This window comes from Tachypleus tridentatus, chromosome 9 (assembly GCF_004210375.1).
Source record: "Tachypleus tridentatus isolate NWPU-2018 chromosome 9, ASM421037v1, whole genome shotgun sequence".
Taxonomy (NCBI): Eukaryota; Metazoa; Arthropoda; class Merostomata; order Xiphosura; family Limulidae; genus Tachypleus; species Tachypleus tridentatus.
In genome coordinates, this window is record NC_134833.1 from 73,719,474 (window position 1) to 73,746,219 (window position 26,746).

At 30.7% G+C, this 26,746-nt stretch overlaps 1 protein-coding gene across 2 annotated transcripts; it reads right to left on the reverse strand.

The window, feature by feature from the left end:
- Positions 1 to 14,615: 14,615 nt before the first annotated feature.
- LOC143225501 (uncharacterized) lies at positions 14,616 to 26,305 on the reverse strand. Of its 2 annotated transcripts, XM_076455060.1 has the most exons (4): positions 26,088 to 26,305; positions 18,946 to 18,990; positions 17,966 to 17,978; positions 14,616 to 17,543 (listed from the first exon to the last, which is right to left on the reverse strand). In XM_076455060.1, the coding sequence occupies exons 1-4, from the start codon at positions 26,211 to 26,213 to the stop codon at positions 17,401 to 17,403; spliced, it is 327 nt and encodes a 108-aa protein (XP_076311175.1). In that variant the 5' UTR covers positions 26,214 to 26,305; the 3' UTR covers positions 14,616 to 17,400. The 2 variants fall into 2 exon arrangements, with proteins under 2 accessions (XP_076311175.1, XP_076311176.1); XM_076455061.1 differs by lacking the exon at positions 17,966 to 17,978.
- Between the last annotated feature and the right edge of the window lie 441 nt (positions 26,306 to 26,746).

Consider the following 26,746-nt stretch of genomic DNA (forward strand, 5'->3'; position numbering starts at 1 on the left):
CTACCATGAACCATGAGGTTAATTTACAGTACGGTACATTTGGGCTTGGCTGTGGTAAAATAGATTATGAGCAATTTGGAATCTAGAAATTTTATTTTCTAAAGTCTGTTGTTTATGGATAGAGCGCAACCTTACCAAATTCTGTTTCTTTGTGTGTGTTTTTTTCTTTTTATTTAAATAAAAATAAAATAAGGCAGCCTACACTTATTTTCAGAATCAAGTCTCGAACTTTGCACTGTACGATACGCAGGTAGGCACTCTAACCATTAGACCACATGCAGTCCATAAGCTTCAAACAATATAAATGGTGCACAAATTTAAAGTAATTCAACATCCTCTAAAAATAAACAATAACTGGAAATTTTCTCGTTCGGAACAAGAACAGGAGATTTTTTTTTTTTTTTGTCAAATTGGGATGAAATTAGAATTGCAAAAAATATTTTTTGTACGTACAGGTGCTCTTGAAAACTTTAAGCCTCTGAATATGACACAATTTTTACTTTCGATTTTAAATACACTAGATCTACATGAATGAAAATTTTCTATCCATACAGTCTATTTTGTTGTCTTTTATTGATATTTTGAAATAAAAGCAAGTTTTTCGCACCCTATAATTTTTTTTTCATTTTAAACGTTTCGGGAAGAGCGCTTTTAGCATTATTTCTTCTCAACATAAATACATGTCGGTAGTTTCTCTCTAATGCTAAATATAATAAAGTATGTAAGTAATGTAAAAGTTATGTATTCATATAATGCTTAACAATTTTACTATTTTGTAAACTTTCCACAATTAATTGTTGTGCATATTTTTTCCACTGAGTTTTGTTTTGCTATTTGCTTCTCAGTTAAAAATGTCATTAATCGACAAGTATTTTGATGAACATAAAAATACAATAGAAACGTCATTACATTACGTTCAAAATGTTTTAAAAGATAATCCCAAATATATTACATAAATTGCAAACAACCAGTGCTAAGTTGTCAATTTGTTCACAAAACTGTTCAATAGAAAGAACAGGTTTCAAACTTGTTTGTCATTATAGGTTGGTTGTATACCATTATTTTATATTTATTATAAAAATTAGTTGTTATTACTCTATGTTTATATAATTATTAAAAATAGTATTTTGTATATGATATACCCGTCTTTTATGTTTCTGTACTGCTTACTCTGTAGTTAATAAATGGTATTGAACTATATTTTTAATTTATTTATGAAGTTCAGTTCTTGAGCTCCCTCTATAACATTTTTTTCCTGCACTCCAAATTCTTAATCTGGCCACATTGAAGACACAGAAGTTTACGAGTTACACGTATAATGTTTTCACTGGGTTTTTACAGTGAACTTATATTTAAGTAGGATTTACAGAATATGTAGCTTTCATGCTCCTAATTTATTCTTCTGAAGAAATTATTCACATATGTATGGCTCACAGTGTTGTTTGGAAGATAACTCAAAATATCCTGTATATATAATAGTATACACCCTACTTATTTGCCCAACCTGTTTCAGGGCTATTGACGAGAGGCGGAATTCCCCAAAACTTTAAAACTCGGTGAAAAAGCAGTGAACTGAATAATAGATTAGGCTTCATATTTATTATCAAGTGTCTGCACATGTGTATCACAAGATTTTATTTATGTTTGCATCTTACACAGGATTCGCTATGTTGACTTGGAACCGTGGTTGGATGATTTGTCATGACGAAACTTTACCTTATTGGCATCCAGTTCAGATAAAGAAGGTGTTTTCTTGAAAAATAGTGGTATCACATTTTAACCTGATAATATTCAAAGGCTATCTTGGATTTTTCTCAGATGTTTGAACGTTTCACTTACTGTTGTGACAAAAATCGTCCGCTACCTTAAGGCCCTCAGAAAAACGTTTTCAGAATGATCTTTGCCGTTTTTAAACTATTGTATAACAATAATAGATTACACAATCTTCTACAGACACTAAATAATAATAATAAGGTGACAAACTGTTTAAGTTTTTTTTATTATTCTGGTTTTTCCTTGCTGGTATCACGCCTCCCTTACTTTATCGATATGGTTCAATACTAAATATATTCTTTTTATCCAAACGCTTAAATTTCTCGCTTTTTTAATACTTTCATAATAACGTAATAAGAGAATTTCAGTAAAATATTTTACTGAATCAAACAACAATTTAAAGTTTCAAAGAGCAACCTACAAATAAATGTTTCACACGACGCGTAGCTTGAGCATTGCAAACTAATTTAACGATTTAACAGGGTTGGTAAACATACTTACATGCTGAGCTTTTCAGTGATTACCATTCAACAGTTTTAGAAGAAAATCTTGCATATATATATATATTTAGGTGAATGTTGGTTGCGTTTGCATTGCTTAATTAAATGCCACACCGCAGCCCACAGAAAACCAATTACTGAAAAATAAAATAACCAATGACCAAAAATTCATTGAAAACTGTTGTTAATTCACTTATTCAAATATTTGTAACGTTCCTATAAAGTGTACGTGTAAAATATCACTTGCAGAACATTATTTTAAAATGTCTAAAACAATGAAATGTATATATTATAAAATAATGAACTATTCGGTTTACTTGTTAATAAATAAACGCTTGTAAAATAACATATTTTTCTATATTTTTTACAATACTAAAACAAAAAAGCTTTTATAATTAATCTTGTACATATATGTAGTATTTTTATTAAAATATTCACAGAACTAAAAGTCGGATTCTTAATATGAAATACATGCAGATTATTATAAATATTATTATATATCTTTCGCAAACTTAAAAATTGTAAGAAAAACTTTTTAAATTATAAGTAAAATATCTTCTAATTTAAAGCTTTATTGACCAATCATTTTGTTTGTTTTTTAGCGTAAAGCCACACATTGGGCAATTTGCGTTCTGTCTGTTGTAAGGAATCGAATCCTAGATTTTTGTGTTGCAAGTTCGTAAGCTTACTGCTTACCCAACAGTCTATATGCATATTTAATAGTATTAGCGTTACTGATTTATCTAAGGGTCATCTAAAGTCTTTACATTAAGTGAAGTCACTTGTTATATCATAACCGTAGTGTGAATTCATGTTACAGGTAAAAACGTGAATTATTTGGTATAAAATAAAGTTATGTAATAAAATAATTGGAATTTACAACATGAATATGTGTGCACGTTGGCTAAAATTCTAAATCAGAGACTCGTAGGGTTCTGATATAGTCATCTTTAATTTTAAACTATTGACAAGACAGATAGCTAGCAGCACTCGACACCACAAATACTTTATCCAGCTCTTTAAATGAATCGATTAACAGGAATGACTTTCATTTTTCTAACTAGCCCACTACTGAAATGGGGAAGCATGTTCGGCGGAATCAAGTCTCGAACTTTCCACTGTACGATACGCAGACCGATACTCTAACCATTAGACCACATGCAGTCCATAAACTTCAAAGTAATATTACTTACAGCTTTTCGATATTTTACTTCTATTCAAGTGTATCCTATCAGAACGCTCTGTAAGTATCATAAGTAAAAACTTAATATTGTCGCATGCCAAATAAATGGGTTTAAGCCCTTTGTACAATTTCTGTCTAATAATTCTGCTTTAGTTCGATTTCTTTCGTCAAACAACAGCGAGTGTTTTAAACCAACATCTAGGCGGTATGAGAACTAGGCGGCTTAGAAGTAGAACTCACTTTTCTTTTTTTGAGGGCTGGTGGTGGTTAGGAGTTAATATCCAAGTTATTTAAAGCGAGTACTTTTTCTTATCGTTTTTAAAAGAAAAATACTAATTGAACAGGTAGGTCGTTAGTAATTTTACGGACATAGAAACAGATCCAAACTGGCAAAAGCTTCAATAGGATAGCATTTACTGTATGCAAGCTTCACTTCAGCAAATAGATTAATATCTTTAGGATCTCTTGACATTTGGTTTAAAAATGTCATAACTGTATACAGATCACGCACGTGAAATTTAGAAAAATTACTTGAATATATCTTACTGCATATGCATTCTATAATTGTTATACAAAGTGAAATTAACAATTATTTCAATTGTGACAAAGCCATGTGTCCCACTAAAAGAAATATTTGTGGAATTCAGTCTCAAATTAGGATCTACCAATTAATAAGTAAATATTAGTATTTGTTGCAAGAAAGAAGTAATTAATATATTTTGTTTAAATATTAGTGATAATCAAATAATGTGAGTCTCCAAGAAGTCGATTGTTTTCATTTATACTTATTGACAGTACTAGTAATATGACTGAACTTGTATTATAATCGTAAAGTACATAAAGTTTTTTCAAACTCTAACAGCTGGATGCTTTTTCTACATTCCTATTAATTAGACAAGTTAGAATTTCAATCAGTGGCCTATAAAAATAACATTAATTTGTCCGTAAGGGCAAATTCAGATAACAGTCAAATCCATGATTACTTAATAAAAAGCGCTGCTTCTTAATAATATGTTTTTATTTTGATAACTGATTCCTAGTTATGGGAGGGTCGCGGATTCGAATCCCCGTTACACTAAACATGCTCGTCCTTTCAACCGTGGGGGCATTATAATGTTCCGATCAATCCCACTATTCGTTGGTAAAAGGGTAACCCAAGAGTTGGCGGTGGGTGGTACTGAGTAGTTGACTTCCCTTCAGTCTTACATTAGGGCCGGCTAGCGCAGATAACCCTCGAGTTGCTTTGCGCTAAATTCAAAACAAAATCCTAGTTATGGTTCTTGAAAGAAAGATGATTAGAAATGCTGCACACTTGTTTAATACAATTTTTGTGTCTGAATGTTTTGTTTTTACCCATCATGACTGGAAGATTAGATCAAGGTAGTTTAGAATATATCACATGATCCGAAGTTTTTTAACATGTATGTTTAGTATACACTTATGACTGGATTAACTAACTTCATTTTCTTCGTCTTAGAGTTACTAACATTTCAAGGATTAAGAAGTATATTTAATAAAATGTTGGCAGCTTGGTATGTCCATTTCAGTAGAATGGTAAGTTTATTATCATACTCTCTTAAAGTGAGAGCAGTTGAAATACCATCAGGCATGTTGAAACATACAAAACAATTGGGTGGGGAAAAGGTCGTAAATTAATGAATTGTCTAGCAATCAATAAAAACTTTATAACATCATTCAACAGTTTTACACATTAGCAAGAACTGTGCTGCACTACAAAATCGTAATTGTACAAATAATAAGAATGTTTCAACTACTAACCAGTATAGTCTTTACACTGACATACAAAACGTTGGTAACAACGTAATATTCAGAATTTGACAAACAACTGTAGTTTACTTTCATTTCAGCTGGCAAATAAAATGACAACAAAGAAAAAGACTGAATAAAAACTATTTGTTTGTTGTTAAACACAAAGCAACACAATGGGCCATCTGTACTGGGTCCACCATGAGTATCAAAACTCGGTTTTTAGCGACATAATCTTGCACACTGAACTGAACCACTGGGTGAAAAAAAAAGAAGAAAACTTTATGAACAAAATTTGGTGGAGGAGCTCAATGATTTTCTGTCCACACCTTAAATATTAGGGGACATATCTCTACCCGACATAGGTGCAGACATCTATCACCAATTTTAGTTAGATATCTTCATTTTGAAAGTTTATTTCAGGTTTCTAATATACGAAGATGGAAAATAATTTTCTTACTGACATTGTCTAGGCCTGGCATGGCCAGGTGGTTAAGGCATTCGACTCGTAATCCGAGGGTCGCTGGTTCGAATCCCCTTCACACCAAACACGTTCGCCCTTACAGCCGTGGGGGCGTTATAATGTAACTGTCAATCCTACTATTCGTTGGTAAAATAGTAGCCCAAGAGTTGGCGGTGGGTGGGGATGACTAGCTGCCTTCCCTCTAGTCTTACACTGCTAAATTAGGGACGGCTAGCACAGATAGCCCTCGAGTAGCTTTGTGCGAAATTCAAAAACAAACAAAATTGTACTTTTTACATTTATATTTATTTAAACGTTATACAGTATTTATAAGTTTGATGATGCAATATGTAAAGGTATGCTTAGATAATAATCGAATCTTGACTTTTAACCAACTATTGGTTTTACATCAACTAAATTAAATAAAAATCTTGCAATATCAGGACAATACGCAAAATCTTTGAAAGAGAGGTTCTAACTTGTGAGATCAAAAGCCAACACAACGTACAAAGCAAAATCAGCATGCAAAGCACGCTAATAGTATGGGGGTTCTAGCGATATGCCCCTTCCAGAAAGATTGTAAAAACTAGGTGGTATGAGATTAAATCTGAAACCAATTTTAAATAAAATGTAGCTTAAACAATTGCATGGTTGTTCACATAAAATCCACAAACATACAATGAAAAATCAACAAATCATCATTCTGTTGTAACACCACGTGAGAAGCTAGACTTGAATATGTATGTTTTATTATAATAAAGTACTGTAGTGTCTACATACAGGGTAGTTATTAAATATTAAATTATATCAATAATTTAAATAACTCCGTACAATAATATATTAGCTACTTCAATTATTCGCTATCATATAACATGTTAGCATGCTCCATTCTCATGGAATGCTTTTCCATAAATACCTTGCAGCTTCGATATTGAGAGCAGTGTTGTAACGATTATGTATTATGCCTTATGTATGTTTTGTATATTTTTCAAATATTATCTGCTGATGCTTCACCGTTTTCTCCAGTTAGACTCTTAGCATAGTTTGTTCTTCGCCAGATTTTAGTTTTAATATTATTTAAATGGCTTATCCATGTTAGATTCGAATCATAAGTTTATCCTAAAAATTTTGCGAATATGGCAGTCTGAAGGAGTGTTCCATTCCAATAAATCTCTGGTTGTACTTTTTTGTGTTTCGTTAACTTTGTAAATATCACTAGCTGGGTTTTTGCTGTGTTTATATTGATTCGATATTTTTCACAATATGCGCTTATTCTGTTTAATTGTGGTTGTATATTTGTGGCTGCTGTTGCTAGGACACTTTTCCAGACTGCTACATCGTCGGCGAACTGTGATGAATATTCATGATTAGGATCTTTCAGTAGCATATTGTTCACATACATGATGAAGAGTATAGGGCTAACCACCCCTTCTTGAGGGACGCCAGCTTCTGGAGTGAAAAACTCCGAATAGGTTCCCTCAACGTTCACACTACATTTCCTGTTTTCCAGAAAGTTTGAGAGCCAGCGAATAATTCCTCGCGGCAGTCCCATTTCATTTATACGGAAACCATTATGCCATACAGTGTCGAATGCGTTCTCATTGTCTAGAAAGCAAGCGACAGTGCATTCTCTTTTGTTGAAGCTGTCTACTATTGTTTCTGTTAGTCTAACTAAGTGATCTGTTTGTCTCAATTTTCTGAATCCATTTTGTTCTTCAGGTAATTTTGATGTTATCTCCAAAAATATGGAGAGTTTATCACTGATTATACGTTCAAGAATTTTGCCTATAAACTGGGCAGACTGATTGGTCGGTAAATGTTTGGTTTATTGGCTGGCTTTCCTTCTTTGTGGAAAGTATATTTACGTGCTTCCAAGAAACTGGGATGTAACAAGAGTAAAGTGACAAATTGTAGATTGCTATTGGGTGGTCAAGTAGTTTTGGAGTGCCTTTTTTGATGAGGATAGCTTGTATGTCATTAGCTCCATCAAAGCAGTAGTAATCAGTTAAGATTCAGTAATCACATAAAAGTATTACAATTGTTTGTATTGAATTTTCGCGCAAAGCTATCTGCGCTAGCCGACCCTACTTTAGCAATGTAAGACTAGAGGGAAGGCAGCTAGTCATCACCGCACACCGCCAACTCTTGGGTTACTCGTTTACTAACGATTAGTGGGATTGGCAGTCACGTTATAACGCCCCCACGGCTTAAAGGACATGTTTTGGTGTGACAAGGATTCGAACCTGTGGCCCTCAGATTACGAGTCTACTTCCGTAACCACCTGGCCAAAGTATTACGAAATGATGAGTGTATTATCATAAAATCAGGCTAACTGCTCTGGAAGGGCCATTCCCGAGTTAATACATTGAAAAAATCCAGTGAGAATATCATAAGTTCAAGGTACTAGTGCGGTCTAGTACTACAGATAGCTTGTTTGTTTCTATAGAATTAAGCACAAAGCTACACAATGGATTATTTTGGGCCTACCCACCGCAGGTATCGAAACCCGGTTTTTAGCGATATGAGGCCGCAGACATACCGCTGTGCCACTGGGGAGGCCTACAGATAATTAGAGTTTAGAAGTACACCTGAGTATAATAACAATAATAAAAAAGAAGTTAAAAATCGTAGTTTACTTTAAGACTCTTAAAGTAAGTACCTTTAACCAATTTTACAAGCTTATTTTGTATTTATGCAAAAACGGCTCGTTTGGGTTGAGAAAATATTTTACATAGAAGAGCGAACAACGTTTCGACCTTCTATGTAAAATATTTTGTCAACCCAAACGAGCCGTTTTTGCATATATATTTCTGTACAAGTGGGTTTTCTCGACATCACTGATTATATTGTATTTGTTTATTTACTATCGATAAAATGTTCAAAAACTAAACCGAAGAGATGACTTTGTTTAACAATATGTCACACAGTCGTTCACAAACAAACCAGAAAAACAACTGTATGCCATGCACCACTCATACGAAACTGCTGATTACAAGTAAGAAGTCCCCCAGTGGCTCAGCGGTATGTCTGCGGACTTACAACGCTAAAATCCGGGTTTCGATACCCGTGGTGGACAGAGCACAGATAACCCATTGTGTAGCTTTGTGCTTACTTCAAAACAACAAAACAAGGAAGAAAACCACCTGTTAGCATTCATCGCCAACTTTCGGACTGTTCAACAACGAATAGTGAAATTGACCGTCACATTACAACGCCATCATGACTGAGAGGGATAGCATATTCGGCTAGTAAATTATATAGATAATCCATTTTCTATAACTGAAATAGGGAACTGCAAAACATCTAATAAAACTATTAAAAAGTTTAAATATATTTATATGAATATTTTTGTACTGCAATTTGTAATAAAACAAAGTATACCATACGTAAATTTATTTTATATATATCGCAAGACATGAAACCATATGTAAAAACTTTATCTCAACATTTACGAAATATTTAGATATTTTAAAACATATCAGATCTATTAAAAGCACTTTATTGTAAACCATACCATAAGTTGTTTTCACTAAACCACTACTGCCCGACATAACCTGGTAGTTGGAGCACGTGACTCTCAAGAGATATGGGTTCACACTATCACCCGCAAGGGCACTATAATGTTACGTTCTATTCCACTATTCGTTGTTTAATACTCAAGGTTTGTTGTTGACTAGATATCTTCCCTTTACACTACTACTTCAAATTAATGTCTACTTACGTCATTAGTCATCGAGTAAATTTGTGAGAATGTAACAACAAATAAACGGAAAATCACTACATTCTCCCTTCAATGAGCTTACTCCTTTGATGTGTTCACACACAGACAAAAATAAATCAGGCATATTCACTTTTAAGTTTCCAAGAATCTTCTTACAATACACTCTTGAATGTTTTCCTTCCAGAAAAGTCTTGGAATATTGCCAAAGGTTTTTCACCTTTACCTCTGCCTTCCTTACTGTTTCTCTCACTACTTTGAATTGCAGTTGCCTTTGGAAATCGATCAACTGGTATGACTACAGCTTTCAAAATAGAACATTCAAATATTTTCAACGAAACAAGTTATGAAATGTACATTTTATTACACTACTCTTTTTGTCCCATTCAGTAGTTGTTACATTTATGTTTCGCATGATGTTGATGATCTAATGATGTGATACAAACATTTGGAATCTATCCATAATAATTTTTTTCTCTCTGTTAGCTAAGAGTGTTAAGCTCCCATTTTTTATTATTAGAATTTTATTTACAATTAAATCAGTGTAACAACTATTTTGTTTTAGGATATTCTCCGAGAAGGGTATAGAAAAGACCCTATAACAAGGAACATTTTCACTTTTTCATAAAGAGACAAGTACTTAATAAGTTAAGTGAGTCTCTTACTACCTTCCACAAGAAGGATATGTAATTAGCATCTAGTGAAACCATTAGAGATTTAATAACAAAAGAAAGGGAACATTATCTAACAGTTTCCTTTATCTTTTGTTGTTGTTGCTTACTTGACGAATACCCTTAGTTGGTATTAATAATGATATAAAAGCCCTCTCGGTAGCTTAGTCTGAAGGCTTATGCTAAAATTCGGGATTCGATATAATTACAATTGGCACAACGTAGATATACCATTGTGTAGTTTTGCGCTTAACAACATACAAATGAAGGAATAATAAAAAAATCTCTATTGAGGATTAAAACTCAATAACGTTTGGCATCTAAAAAAGTTGTATTGTTTGTCAGCAAGCCTTTACTTTACATAGTACGAAATTTACTCACATGAACCCGAACAAAAAATGTTTAGGTGTAAAAATCTAAAATAGCGGACATTAATTTGATAAAGTTGACTTTTCCATATATATACTGATACAGTCATGAAGATGTTAACTTTTAATTTTATAGTTTACCAATGCAGAAAAACTGAATATTTATTTAAAAATAATAATTTTAACCTAGTTTAGGCCTAAAGGCTTGTATTGTTGTGCCCCTCTGCAGTCTAATAGCGAGTTTTGAGTTATATAAAGATAAAATCACGAGTTTGATTCCTCGTAGTATATAAGGCACGAATAGCTCATTGTGTAGCTTAACACTAAAAACATCCATTTTCGTTTGACGCACACACAAGTGTTTGTATTGATAAGATCCAAATAATTTATTTAGATACTTCCAGTAATAGGTGTAATGGATTGAATGTCTAAATAAATACGTCAAGCATCACATTTTACCGTATACATTTTCTTGAAAATTAAAGCTTTTCAACGCTTCTGTTACACCAGTACCAACAGATTGTGCCTATTTTCAACTTTTATTTTTTAAGTTTGAATAGTGAAATCTAGCTTAACAAATTTATTTCAATGTGTAACAATTAAAAGTGTATTTTGCGGACATCTTAAACAAGACAAAGTCACAACAGCAGCCTATTAAATGTCTGACACAAGTTAACTGAGCTATGTAGTTAAATAACATGTTTTATCACTTAACAAAACTCATGCCTACTGCCATATCTTCCAATTACTTTTTTTTTCTTATTACGTACCTAACAGGACCACGAATGGAAATTGTGAACGTAGGTATATACGCGTTTTGGACATATATATAGCCAAACAAACAATATGACACCAATTACTGAACTTTTTAAGAAAGTGATTTTTTTCCTCACGAGACAGAAGCCATGTGAGAACCAACCTTAAAACTTTATTTGTAAAAGCCAAACAAAACGACAGAAGATCGGTTATATCCATATTATGGCGAGTAGTAATTATTTTATTCTTGTAACGGTCTACTAAGTTAAAAAAAATCTAAACAAATGTACATTTTTTGCAACTGTGTTGTTTTTGAACTAAAGTCTATTATTGTAGATTACTTGTATTCAATTAGTGGACAAACCTAAAACAAAAAAAACCTAGAAAATTTAGTCTATGTAATTAGTACGTAAGTTTGATTCAGTTTCTTAAAATATCTGATAAGAAAATAAATAAATAATTAAACATTTATACAGTAGCTGATTGGCTCTTAGTAGGTTCAGTGGTAAGAAACAACTCGTACATCCTTTTCAAATTATACCTATTTATTTCTAAAAATCAAACAATACGATGACACACAATGAAGTGCAAATGTACAAAGCCCTGTTTCTAACGCTGAGAACTTTATAAACAGGACTATTCACACAGGGCATAACATTTTCCTTGATCACAATCTTTATCCTACGTTCCTAGGAAATTACTCTCAAACTTAGCATCCGTAACTTTTATACGATTGTTCTTCCAAAACAACTAAAATTGAAAAACGTGTATTATAAAAATTAATAATCTACCAATGAATCTCTTAAGTTTCATTATCGTGTGTAATTAAGATAAAGAGGATTTTCATTAAAAATTAAAGACGGCGCCTGTGGATACCACAGGCAAAGAAACCTTTAAGTAAATAAAGTGAATATGCTCGGACTTTTTGCCCCTTGAAATCAGTTTCTCTCTGACCCTTCTACCAACTAAATGTCATTGATAACAAAGATTTTCAAGCTTTAGACACTTACTTCAACTATACAATAAAATTTACTAATGTATTTCAGAAGTATATAAATCATACAAAATTCTTCGTTAAGATTCCTTTTGCCTATTGAAATCAAAATTTCAATTTTCTTAATAAACGCAACACTTTTCAGAGTTGCACAAGAGGAAGATGTACAATACCGTAACCTATTATAAATCAATTTGCAATCTGAATTCTGACATTCGCCAGTACAGAGAATATTCCCCTTTCAATCTGCAAGAAGCACACAGATTTGAATAATTTACTATTGTATTCCATAAACCTTTGTCATATTTAAACCAATCCTTTCTTTTAAAAATTACACAACTTTTAACTGACTGAGGAAAAGATTTTCTGAAAAATAATAATTAATACCGCATCTGTAAATACAGATATCAATTGTACATTTTCCCCTAATTACATTAAAGGTAAAAATAAATATTGCGTTTAGAAAATTATTTTGAATTCTTCTAAAAACACATTGATGACCATAATCAAAGAATAAAAGCCCCAACAATTATGATTTTTAGTTTTTCGATCTGCGACACAATACTACTAATTTGACAATGGAACAACAAATTATGAAACTTGTTATTGAATATAACTAGTGTTTACTAATTCAGACAATCACTGCTTAAAGTTTATCATTCTATAAAATAGTATTATATACAACGTTAGAATTTTCAACTTGTAATAAAGTTCTCCAATTTATACAGCGTACTTTTAAAATGAGGAACAACAGCGATAACTTAGTTCATTTTACAGATAATGTTTAAAGGTTCTCGATAAAAAAATAAATAAACGGTCCTAGAAGAACTTTTATTTGGTATAACTTGAACAAGTTTCGAAAATTTTAATTTATACTATCAACGTACCAGCATAAGCTATGATGAATTGATGGTTCTTAATTATTTTCAACTTTGTCAGTGATACATTTAAACGTTTAACTATTTATTCAGGTTTTTAAAATTCACTCTTATTATTGACTTACATCATTTCTGAAAATATAAGCCGCAACACTTAATATTAACACTTCAGAGCTTTTTTATAAAAATAGTGTACTAAAATGTTTGCCATCAAAATTCTTGTTAAATGGGAAAATTTTCCATCTTCTGGTACAGTGTACACAAATAAGCATTTTAATATATGCTGTCTAAATGTTGTTATAAAAAGGCAATTATTTTAAGCAAAATTAGCCTATTTTACTGAAATATATTTATCTTTACCTCGTTACACAACTACGATGTTTTCCAGTTCTAAGTTTAAGGTAAATAATATTGTTATCATTATTACTACTATATCATTACGGTACAAATGTAGCGTATGTCCGCATCAATTTGAGTGATCCAATTCTCAGTTCAAAATAAATAAATAACCAACGGTATCGTAGCTGTAAAATCTCTGGCCTGTCTTTACCTATTTAGTTGACAGAGTACCTTGTAATTTTTTATTCGAAACAGAAGTTTGTTACACATCTCACACATTAATGATAAACCTTATTTACGATATTAACCTCGCTACAGGACTTCGCAAATCCTTTCTATAACGACATGCAACTTTTCCGTTTATAAAAAATTTACACAACGATCATATTTCAATCAGAATATCATTTAAAATTCCATCACCTCGTGTTTGTCCTGCCACTTTAGGAAAACATCTTATAATAAAGTTACTAAAAATTAATAAAATACATTCGTCCAAGTAACAAATTGAATAGCTACAATACGTACAAACTGTCATTGAACCTGTTATGAAAACCACATTCCATTTCCATTTCGAACCATTAGTAACGTAACAATAAAAACACTTATTACACATACTTCAATATTTTGAGTGCTATGGACTATAAAGTATAAAAACCATTTTAGTTATTTTAACACCATAAGTTTAAGATATTCTTTATTACGATTAAAAATATCATTCACACAATCGTCTTCTCAAAGCAGCTTATGATAATCCAGTATTGTTTGATTTATTCATTCACTCTATTTTTTTTCCTTGTACCCGAGAAAGACTATTCAATTCATTACTGTAATCAATTTAATAACAAATTAGTTTTATTACATGTATAACTTAAACCAGAAAATTAATCATCCAGATCCTTTTATGCTGTTTTACTTCAGTAACAATTGTTCAGTTTTGCAGATGTATACACATAAGTAGAAAATAATATAGAAATAAAAACTACCACAAACCTATGTAAAATTACAAGGCAGTTACTTCCAACTGAAAATTAAAACACACCTAATAGTTTCAAAAACTATTATTTCTAAGATTATTGCAAAATGTTTTAAACTGAAATTCAATACTATAATTTCAAAATGGTTTGGCATATACCTTTAAAATAATTTTACATAAGTCGATAAAACAACTACAACAAACCAATAAAGAAGCAACAGCAAAAGCAATGATCTATTGGAACCACTTTATTACACCTTCCCTGCATGAAATGTAGTGGCTACAACACAATACAAAAATGGACCAAGGACTGTTACATCAGGAGTAGTTTATGAAACTGTATGAACCAATATATTTAAAACTTCTGAATGTTTATCCATTGTGCTTTCAAAAATTGTTCAATTTCAATAACTCAACCATTTTAATTTATCCAGATCATTGACATTAATATTATACCAAAGCTAACCATATTATTTCTTGTAAACTAGAAGTTTCCTCTAAAGCAACAAAAAATGCAAGATAAAAAATCTACCCCCCTCTGTTAAAGAATAAAATAGCAAGCAATTTAAATAAATCTGAAATGATAGAAACAGTTAAAAACAAAGTAGTCTTTTTAGTTACTGTGATAAGAAACCAACCACAAAAAAAGGATGTGCAAAAAAATAAAAACAAAGATATTTCAAATATCAATTATACACTGTGTAATACAGTAAAACCTGTCTAAGGTGGAATTGCACAGGACCAAGTAAAATTTCCAGCTTAGACATAGTGAACATGCATTTCCTTAATTATATATAATTTCTGAGCAGAATGTTATAGTTGCTTGACTCAAAAGTAAGATGTTTGTGAATAAAATTAAACTGTTCATGCTATATTAGAATAAGAAGAAAAATAGACATTCAAAATATATACAAGTACACAAAATCTTAATTTATCTGAAGTATCCAATTTCAACTGTTTTGTTTTTCTCCAATGGACTTTCTCATGTGGACAGAATGCCAATCCTATAGCCTTTTCATGAAGTTCATTTCTGCATACAATTTGATAGCATTAATATAATGTAACACTTGTGATGAAGTAGGAATTTCTATTTCTTCATTATTTTTCCATTTTGTTCATCTTCTGAATCTTTAACACTGTTACTATCTTGCAATTATATTATAGATCTTAAATCAATTTCTGTTAAAACATTCTTTCCATATTCACAGAATCATCTGCATCAATCTTCTTAATCAAAGTTTGGATTTCACTAGAATCATCATAACAAACTTCACAACCTCTGTCATTATCAAGAATATATTCACAATTTTGAAAGTACTTTATTATGCATTTATCTTTTACGCATTTGATTGAATGACGTAAAAATGCAATTGCATCTAACACATCAATTTTTCATGGTCATTTCAAATGCTCTTTTACAGTCGTCCATGATAATATGCTGAAGCATCAGTTTTCTGTATTTCAATTTTATACACTGTATAATTCCATTATCTAGTTGCTGTAGAACTGATGCTGTACATGAAGGTAAAAAAACTAAACGAACATTTGAAAGTTGAACTTTTGGGTGATAAGTTGCATTATCTAGGAAAGTAGAATATTCCTATTTTCTTGTTCCATTCTTTTGTTTAATTTGTTCAAAAATTCTTTGAAATACCACTTGTCATCCATGCTTTATTATTCACATTCCATTCCACAGGAACTTGATTCTTCCTTAAATTTTTGAAACAGCATGAATTTTCACATTTACCTATTACCCATGGTAAATATTCCTTAAATTTTAAGATTAAAGACAGCAATTTCTTTTTTTCATAAGAATTATTTAAAGAGTATAATTTTGCACTTAAAAGACAAATATATTTCTACAAATAATGAATCTAATTTAACTGCAAAAATAATGGAAGTAAAAAAGAGCAAAATATATTTAACCAATACTTAATGCAACAAAATGCCTGAGAATTTACTGGTATTTAAACAAAAATGTATTAATATTTAAAGAAATTATTAATTAAATAAGAAAATAATATTTAATCAAAAACATTTATTCTGCCTTACTCAAAATCTAATCCTACTTGTTGATAAATGAGGTAGGTGAAATATAGTTTTCCCATCTCTGTTACATGGGGCCCATCATGTCGAGGACCTTTTTCTGAGAGAAATCTTTAGATAATGCTGCAAAATTTTTGATATTTCCAGCTTAGACAGATTTTACTGTACTATCTTACCAATACATACTAACACAACATTCTAAACATACACCCCATACAAACTGTCCCAAAAGTTACCAGGGCTTCTTACAACTAAGCCTGAGGGGTAAGTACATTTCAGTTTACTACTTAATCTAGAAAATTTACTTGTTTATTAATTAATGATGATTAGAAACGAGGAAAAAATTATTTGAAAATTGTATACTCCTCCAGCTCTCAGTTGAATAAAAGTATGTTAATAGAAGTATTGCCTATTTAAGCTAAGTGATAATCCAAACACTGATCAAAGAAAAAAACCAACTAAAATACACAGTTCAACTCACCTCACACTAAAAGGGATACAGGAACCCTTTCCTATCTAGAACAAGTACATACTGAAAAAAAGTCAAATTGAAGATGAAGTTTTCTTTTTTTTTTTTTAATTTTATGTGAAAAATGAAATCCCATAACAAAACACCCATCCATACAGCTGTACCATTTCACACATGATGTTACATGAATTCATTTCAGCCTTGACTGAAATTCAATCACAGGCTGATGAAGAAGTGGCAGATGAGCATGTACAAAACACAGATCATAACATCTTTACTCAGAGACCAAAAATTAAGCCAGATGATGGATGGTAATAGCTCATTCCAGAGAATTCTTATAAATTTATATCAGTACAAAGTCTGAAGAATTTTACTCTACAAGTCATGTGACGATCTGCCCATCTGAGGTACCTTCTATATATATACCCTGAACAATTTAAAACCCAGTCTGTCAGATTGCTCCCCCCCCTCCCACAGTGGCCATCACAACCACTATGATTTCTTATGCATCATCTTCATCTTCATCACCCTCTTCATCAGCCCCATCTTCATCTCCTTCATCATAATCATCACCTTCAGGAACTCCTTCTTCATCCTCATCTTCATCACCTTCAAATTTATCTTCAGACTTACCATTTTCTTTTTCTAATTAAAGTGAATATTCATTATCAATCTTCATTACAAAGTTCACTTTGAAAGAGACTACATACTAAAAAGACATCCAAGATAATAATAATTCTGGGACCTTACTGACAATAATGTATCTTTCATTAAATATTTTAAAATAGTCATCATTGACAATTACTTCATTACTTGTAAACTAATGTATAATCTAAAAGTTGATACACTTGTGTGTGTTATAAAATTAGGTATAAAAATTAAACATTTAAATTTGAGAAATATAGTACAAACATTTCAACATTTCTTAAATTTTATGACTCCCATTAAAAAAGTAGCTATATGGCTTTACATAATAATCTGTAAAACTATTAGCTTATGCAATTTTATATTTTTAATAATGACAGAGAAAAGTTAAATAAATTTAATTAATCAAACATAAAACATACCTGTATGGTCAGTCTGTAGAGAAAAGAAGAGAAAAAAATATTTAAACAGAATGCAAAAAAAATACTAGCACTTACAACTGTAAACAGTTAAGAGTGAAAAACACTTCCCACACAAACAGCTACAATATTTCAGATGGTTACATTTATCCTTTTGAAATATTTAATTCCTTTATTCTCTAAACTATAATGAAACATAAAAAAGATTGAAATAACAAGTTGCAACTTTTATTTTTTTCTAAATAAGAAAGTAGAAGTCTGATGATGTTAAAGACTTTCCCATATTTAATTTAAAACTTGTTTCATGTATTTAGTTCTGGAATGAGATTTGCAACTGGAAGTTTCAGTTATAGTTCTTGCATTTTATATTAGTTCAAATGAACAAAGATTTCATTTATTTCTTATATACATGTGTAACGAAACTGAGACATTGAATTTAAAATTAATCTATGAATATAAAATTATGATCTAAAACTTGTTGAATCATAAACCAAGCACTTATATTTTTAAGAAATTACCCACTTCTCAAAGTAAATATTAATTTTCTTATTAATCTTCTGCTTTTCAAATTAACATTACAATAACAGCCAATTTTAGCCTGCCAATGTAAAGCAATTCATAAAGGGTGCTGGACAATATGATATGCGTAAGTCTTTTAATGCTAATGAACATGTTTGAATACCCAAAAAGTTATAGGCAAAGCCTTTATCACTCTCAAATATTTGCCTTAATATTTCAGTTATACTCCAACAATGATTACTTTGGTATTACACTAACATATATAATCATAATGTCTTTGAAAAATAGCTTTTGAGGTTAAAAAGGTGAAAATGTACCACATGTAATTTATACAATGTGAAGAAAAAGAGACAAACTGCACAGGACTACTGCAAATTCATACGTATGTAAAAAATTTAATTCTTAGAACCATTTTCCTGAACATGCCACAATCTGGGTTCAATAGTTTGTTTTATAAAACTCACCTTTAATACTTTTTGTTTCACTCCTTCATCCTCAGCATTGTTAATCTGTTACGCACAAAAATTAATGATGTTACAAAAACAGTTCAAATAATACTTTCAGAATATTACACCAGTATTTCTACAATGATGACAATAAGTTATCTCAAACAAAATACATTTATGGTTCTGCACAAAATCTGACAAATCTATGTGAGGTTATACAACAAACTTACACTTTTATCATTACATTCATTGAATTTGTATTATTAAAGACATTTTTCTGTTTTATAGCTTATATTTCTTACGTTGTTGCTTACTAATTTATCATTCTGTGAGTTGAAGGATTTTTGGAAAGACAGGATGTTTCCAGTACATTAACTATAAAAATTTAACTTTTAAAAACACTTAACTGTAAGAAGCAATCCTCTGAACATTCAATAATATGTCATTAAATTGAAAGAAATGTCTAATTCTGATTTTGTAATTGAATACACAACTCATCTATCAACTTCAAAATTTACATTTTCCAACCATATTTAAATTAAAAACTAGATTACCCACACTAGCAATAACTGCATGCAAAAGTTCATAGAAATGGTTGATTACAAATTTCTTAGAAATAACCATTACCATAAAGATTATTTTACCCACTACAACATGAATGGGTTTATATATGACAGTAGTTGATATGATGTAACCCATATTCAGATATTGATGCTGTGATATATTTATTTAGATACAGAAATTTTACCATCTGTTTGTTAAAATGTTTGACAATGTTGTCTATAATTTATTATCTATATTACTAACTATTTTAAGTATTTTACACTTTACAGTGCTTTTCAAATGGGAATAATACAATATTTAATTAGAAACAGGCATATAAAGTTTTAAGTTATTTGAAGCAATTCTAGTAGGAAAAAAGGATAATTTTGTATTTTTTTTATGGTTGTTACAAGACTGATCAAATTGGTTGACTTCACATAAAATTAGATTAGTAAATATAGCAGATAAAATATGAAGTTCTATTAGAAAAAAGTTGGAAACATTTCAGAAATTTTAGAGATTACACACACAAAAATGTCTTAACTTCTGGACAGAGAATAGTACTTTTAACTTTAACATGAAAATTACTTTACACACAAGGTTGTGACTATTTTAACTCCATATATTAAAACATTAATTTACAGTAAAAATACTTTGAATTTTATTTTTCTGTACAAGTCTTATGTTTATTGAAATCTCGCAAAATTTTGTGAAGATGCCTGAATTGTAGCATATAACCACGTGCCAAAACATGATATGGAGCCTTCATCCTAGACTCATGTAATTTAATTTTACTCAGTCATAATCTTTATTCTAAACTGACTTCATACTACACAATTGGCCCATGACTTCATACTGCTAATTTTCCACAAACTTTAATCTAGCAAATACAAAACATGATTACTTTACTCTAGACAATAGTTAAAAACAAATACACTAACTTACTTGACTTTTCTGGATTTTCAACAGTTTTCTCTATATAGTCATTATGGGTATTATACCAACCTCAATATAAAAGCTATTTAATCATTCTTGTGAATTTTTTTATTGCTGAGAATACTTATACTAATACTAAAAATTACTGATTAATAACTTTAAAACAGCTTTTGAATATCTGTATCATCAATAAAATTACTGATTCAGATGCATAAAATTACAAATCTGACAACTGAATGAAAGCACAAGCGTATCTTACATAAAAAGCTACATACATTAAGCATGTGTAACACAGAACATTGGAATTAGTTGATATACATTTGCTAAAACTTTAGCCAATCTTTAAAAAAAACAGTTAAAACTTAAATCCATGACAACACACACACTGTAAAATTTACACAGTTCTTCCCCATTTTTGATTTTTTATATTATGTTTAATATTTCAGTGGGTTCCAACATGATCTAATTTTTACTATGCTCATATTAAGGGTTATTGTCTTGAGTACAAATAGTTAATGGTAGTAAATCTCTTCACTGTAGGTTAAACTATTTGAACTTTCACTTCTTTACAAGTTCTGACTTTTCCACTGCTGCCTACTAGTTTTTTATTCTACGAGTTTAAGAATTTGTGGACAGATTGAACATTCTCAGTGGGTTTCATGCAATATCTACAGATGTTATCTTGAAATTAGTTTTATGTTTTTTTTTTTACAAATGCTATAGCTTAATATCTTTATATCTATTAATGTTAATTTATAGCACAAGATGACAAGCAAGTTGTTTCTGACTTTCCATTACTATCTTGTTTCTGCACATACATACACATTTTTCTAAAATGATGTTCATAAAATAATTATGTATATTTATTGTTTAAAACATGAACAATAATATTTTTCCTGTTTTAGAAGATTGTTGTAAAAGTTAGAAGTGTTGTCAAAACCTCTTCAAATTAAAACACTGCATTTTTTCAGTCACCCACTATTTATGTCAAGCTAAACCAAATAGCAGAATAATGTCAATTTTTTTAAAATACCAAGAGCTGGCTACAATCACTTTTCTTGTACAATCGAATACATAGATTTAAATTTTATTAATTACTAATACAAATCTTTACCAGCCCTAGAAGTAAAAATGTCTCGGGGCTGATGCTATTAAGATAATAATTTAAATAAAAGGATTATAATATTACTTTATTCTTGGGTAACAAAAAGTACAACTTATATTGCCATACTGTTTCCAAGCGTATATACAATGTCTAATCGTTCTTATCGCTCAGGGTAAAAGGAACGCTTGACGCTACCGTTTTTAGTTTTAACACAAAGATTATTACAGACCATCTCAGATGAAGCAATTATTACCATGACAACAGCCTCAATCTGTATGTCACACACATACATGCAGGAGTACAAAGGCTCTGACAGTAATATAGGGAACTCTCTAGTAATGTTGACCGTATAAAAGTTTGTGTTTGCCAATCAGCGTCCGCCACGTTTCCAACTTGCACCTTAGCCTATCCCACACATAGAAGACCACTGCGGAACTCTCTAACCAATAAGACTGATGGACATGTTACCGTTGCAGTCAATGCTTAAGGAGAAACTGAAGGTCACATACGGGTAGGATTGTGGAAAGTGTGTTGTTTTAAACACATATATATAAACATATATACACACACACAATATGAACTACTGTTAAAATAACGCACCATAATATATAATTTGAAAATATTTCACAAACCATTCGCTACATTTCATGCCAATTACGAAGCAGTGAGCAAACTAACACCGCAACACTTCACAGGGAAAAGAATGTTAATCGAGATCAAAAAAGTAATTATTATGTATATTATCTACTTAGTTTCTTAAATGTCTGTGTGTGTGTGCATATATATACACACACACACACACCAATATGCAACAAACTTATAAATTGTAAACCTAGCTTTTTCATTTGATTGCCAAAGCAAACCTTGTAAATCCTAAACATCATAGACATTACTGATATGAGGCTCAGACACGTATATCACACAAAATTTCTACATGTTAAAAGTAAGTGCTTGTAGTAGCCACACTCAATAAATCATACGCCTTGCAAACATTAACGATGCTCAAACCTTTCTGGCCCATAGGTACAACAAGCGTTCAAGCAAAGTACTGGTACTACCACTACATACGCAGAGGATCCAATCAGCTCGCACCAGAAAGCTTGGAAACGACAATGTCGTCACGCCAAATATAGTACATTAAATGAGTTTTTAATTTTTCCTATCTTCTTAACTATGTCGTTAACTATGTCTTGACAAACACTTTTCTAAAATGTCAGTCTAATATCCAGTATATACTTATGTAAAAACTTCTACCATAACAACTGCTAAAAATCGACAAAACAATAATTAGTTTTAAGTGTAAGTGACCTGCAAAAACTCTTAAGGGTATGGTCACTCTGTCTTACATTATCAGTTGGGCATCCTTATTGGAACAATTTTGACCCTGATTTTTATGCGGTAAATGAAAATAAAAATTATAAATAAAAACTAAACTTTTTATACTGATTATGCAACAGCATTTCAAATTACCTATGGCAAAAATATATTATTAAAACAAGGAGATTTGGGGGGATACGAGACAACGTTATTTCACCATCCGCAGCAACTTTAAGAACAAACATCTAGACTCCAGAAGTCTTTCTTAGAGGCCATTAGTTAAAATGACGACTAGCAGGCACCACTTACTATGAAATAAGCCATACGTAATGTCTCGTAATATCTTGACTTGTTCAAAAATTTGACTACGATTATAATGTCATATTTAAATTATGTAAGAAACGAATAAAAACACGCGGCATACACACGAAATTAAATAAAAATCTTGGACTGGTTACTACAACATCTTAACACTAATAACTATCTTCCAAAGTAAGTTTTAAAGCAACTCAATGACCATTCATTTATTCACAAAGTTTTAAAATGAAGGAAATGTTTTGTGCAAAAAACAAAAACCTGTTAAAGTATGCAAGTTGAAACTTAAAAATTAACTATTTTTTAATATAATCTAATTAGTATATTCGTATCACATCTCATACATATACATATTTGAAATACTGAAGTTCACTTCTAGTGTTTATTTTTATCTATAGGGTAACCACAAGCACTTTATTAAAAAACAATTGTTATGACACTTAAAATACCTTTGGGCATCTTCGTTATATACACTATTTACCTTAAAAGTACTACACAATAAACACAGTAAATTTAGTGTTTAAACAATTTTAAGGACAATCGGAAAAATGCTATCGCACTATTCTTTGTACGGTAAAAACAACTTTTTACTTTATATTCTTTCCGAACAAAACAAAGAAAACTTTACAACCAATCATGGAACAGAGAAGTACACCGCCGCTACCTGTGAGCGTTGTTTAAAAATTGGCGCCATGCGGTCATTGTAACGTACTTCCTTTCACCCCAACCCAGGTTTAAAACCTATTATCGATATTAAGTTAGTTTCTCAAAGAAGAATTCTTATTCAAATAACCAACAACTAGTTCACCACTGATTAAAACATGTTTACTACAACAACTCGGAGTTTAGTTTTGAAATAATAAAACCCTGGTTTAAAATAACTGTCAAATTAAAACCGTATAGATTCCTACACTTAGTGATAACAATTTAAAATAAATTAACATTGTAAACATGAGTTGGTTTATGCAAAAACAATGGCCATTTTTGTGAGAGAATACCCCAGTTACTGAAAAAAAAACAAAAAAAAACTTCGGCGTTTTATTTTAGGTGGTTTTGACAACAAACTTAAGCATTGGCTAATAAACAATGGTTCCTTTAAGTCTCTCTCATGTATAATTAAAGTAAAAAATTCACAATTTGGTATCATAATTAGTTGCACAAACAAATATCTGTAATATTTTAATTTCATAGTTAACACAGATTCAACCAGTTTTCTGACAGTTGGAAGGAAATTTTTCTCTCTTCATAACTACCGTGATTAATTATCAAATTTTGTAACAACAGTTAAGAGTTAACTGCATAAAAACTGCATAACACTAAAACTATTACTTTTAGTGGCATTGTCAGATACAACCTACAGTGTTTACAATGATAATAATATACTAAACTATGGTGTTGAAAGGATAAATAATTGAATAGACGTAAAATAACTTAACTTTTTTTAACGCTATTTTACATCTAGTTTGACATATTCAAAATACATTATTTGTAGAAGACAGAATAATGTGCAACTAAAGCACAAGTTATGTCATGGTTCACTGTGTTCGGTTATATAAAATAAATTGTGAAAATTAATGTAGTAACTCAGAATAAACCAGATTTCTGTAAGCACCACAAATGCTACTTTCATCAAAAATCACTATAAATATTCAAGTTTCATTGTATTATTAAGTCAACCTTTCATTGCATTGGTTAGAAAAGGCAAAAAACTCGCATAATAATTAATCAAGTGGTAACTAAATACACAACCATGCTAATGTACATGGGAATATACGTGTATAACATATAACTGAACTATATTCTTCCCCTCCATACCTAATGATGCAAGTTTGAAATAAAACTATTTAAAAATTTCACAACTGCTGTGGAAAAAAAATTATTTCTTCTGTTGAAGTCCTCTAAGTTACAGTGTATAAAAGTAAAACAAAAAAAATATGTTTGTACACAAGTTTTTACTGTTAAGAAAATGTTTCACAATTTCTCTTCCTCTGCAGATTTCATAAATATAGTTATTTCCAATATTGGACAAAACACAAGATTCATTGCAGTGTAGACAGTATAATTAAGCTTAAATATTAGGCTTAGATGATAACGAATCCTAGCTTTTAAACAACTTATGAGCCTTGAAGTCGCATGTTACACTCCTAATGCACAAATGTTTTCAACGGATTTAAATGTGAGATAACTCTATTACTAGAAATAGATACAAAAACAACTATACATTTATTAAACTTGAATTATATATATATATCTAATATAGTACTATTGTTTCATGAATTTCATTAAGTTATTAATTTTTAATTCTTGTTTAACTTGTTTATAAAGTTTAAATTTAATAAATCTAACTTTTAAATCACTAAACTTAATATTTAAACTACTAGTTGTAAGCACATATTGATGATTTTTCCCAATGTTTTAAAATCAGAAATCATAAGAAACAAATTCGAAAGTAGTAATACTACTAGTACTAGTGGCAGTAATGGTATTTACACTAATGGTTAGCAATAGCATTACAATACCACTAGTATCGTCTGCTATTAGCATTACTATTCCTCTTACTTAAGAAAATAGTACTCGCAACCTTTATCAAGTTAGTTTCAAATTCACACTTATCAATTATAAATTAACGAGGACATTATAGTATACTGATTAGTGATATTATCAGTGATAGTGACACACTCGGAGTTCGAATTAAAGGAAAACTGCAAGAAATAAATACCGGCAACATTAAAAATTCATACAACAGCAAAATAATAGTTTAACATTCTCTTCATATAACACGGTTAAAGTTTAATCAATTCGTTAAAACATCTGTTATTTATCACTACCAATTAGAAATCATAATACAAACAAATGCTGAGGTACGGCGTAAGCATGCAACTGGCATGGCTGGCTCAACGGCGACTTAGCCACACCATTACCAGCTACTCAAAACAAAATTTACCTCAGACGCTGTTCGTTTCGTTGGACTGCTTTCTGATTTTAAATCTCCGGATGCTTTTTCATTTTCTTTAACTTTTTCTTCCGCTCTTTGTGTGGCAACGTCTGTTTTGTTTTCTGTAGAACTCATTGTGATTGAAATTTAAGAGCAAGCAATCGACTGTTCTTCTTTGTTCAAATTCGTGAAAATGGCGCGTGGATTCTCCCAGAAGGTCTCAAACAAATATGCATGATGAGGGAAATATAAGAAAATGTATAAAAACATTTTTATAAAATGTTTGGTGAGATTTAAGAAAATAATAGAAATATTATTGTAAAATATATATTAAATTCAATATTTTAAGTTTGTACGGTTACGTAAACATTACATTAAAATATAATGATAGCCGCTAGAGGGCTGAGATATCTGTGAACTAGATAAATGCTAGAAAAGAAATCGCAGACTGAAAGAATGAACTACAAACATGATTACATTGGAGTTTATGTTAATTGAGATATCACAGTTTCATTATTTTAATGTGATTCTACTTAAATCGTTCCGTACTTAGCGTTGACATGATAACTTGATCAGTATAGCTTCAACTACTTTTCTGCTATTGTTGTCCAGTTCTTATCAAATAGATTTGACATTGTTTTCAGTGATACATGTTTTGTTTCTTTATG

Excerpts from the sequence above, each read along its gene's own strand:
- LOC143225501 (XM_076455060.1), bottom strand. The coding sequence starts at position 26,213 with ATGAGTTCTACAGAAAACAAAACAGACGTTGCCACACAAAGAGCGGAA. Across the intron at positions 18,991-26,087 it reads CGAAACGAACAGCGTCTGAG|ATTAACAATGCTGAGGATGA; the intron begins GTAAATTTTGTT and ends TGTGCGTAACAG.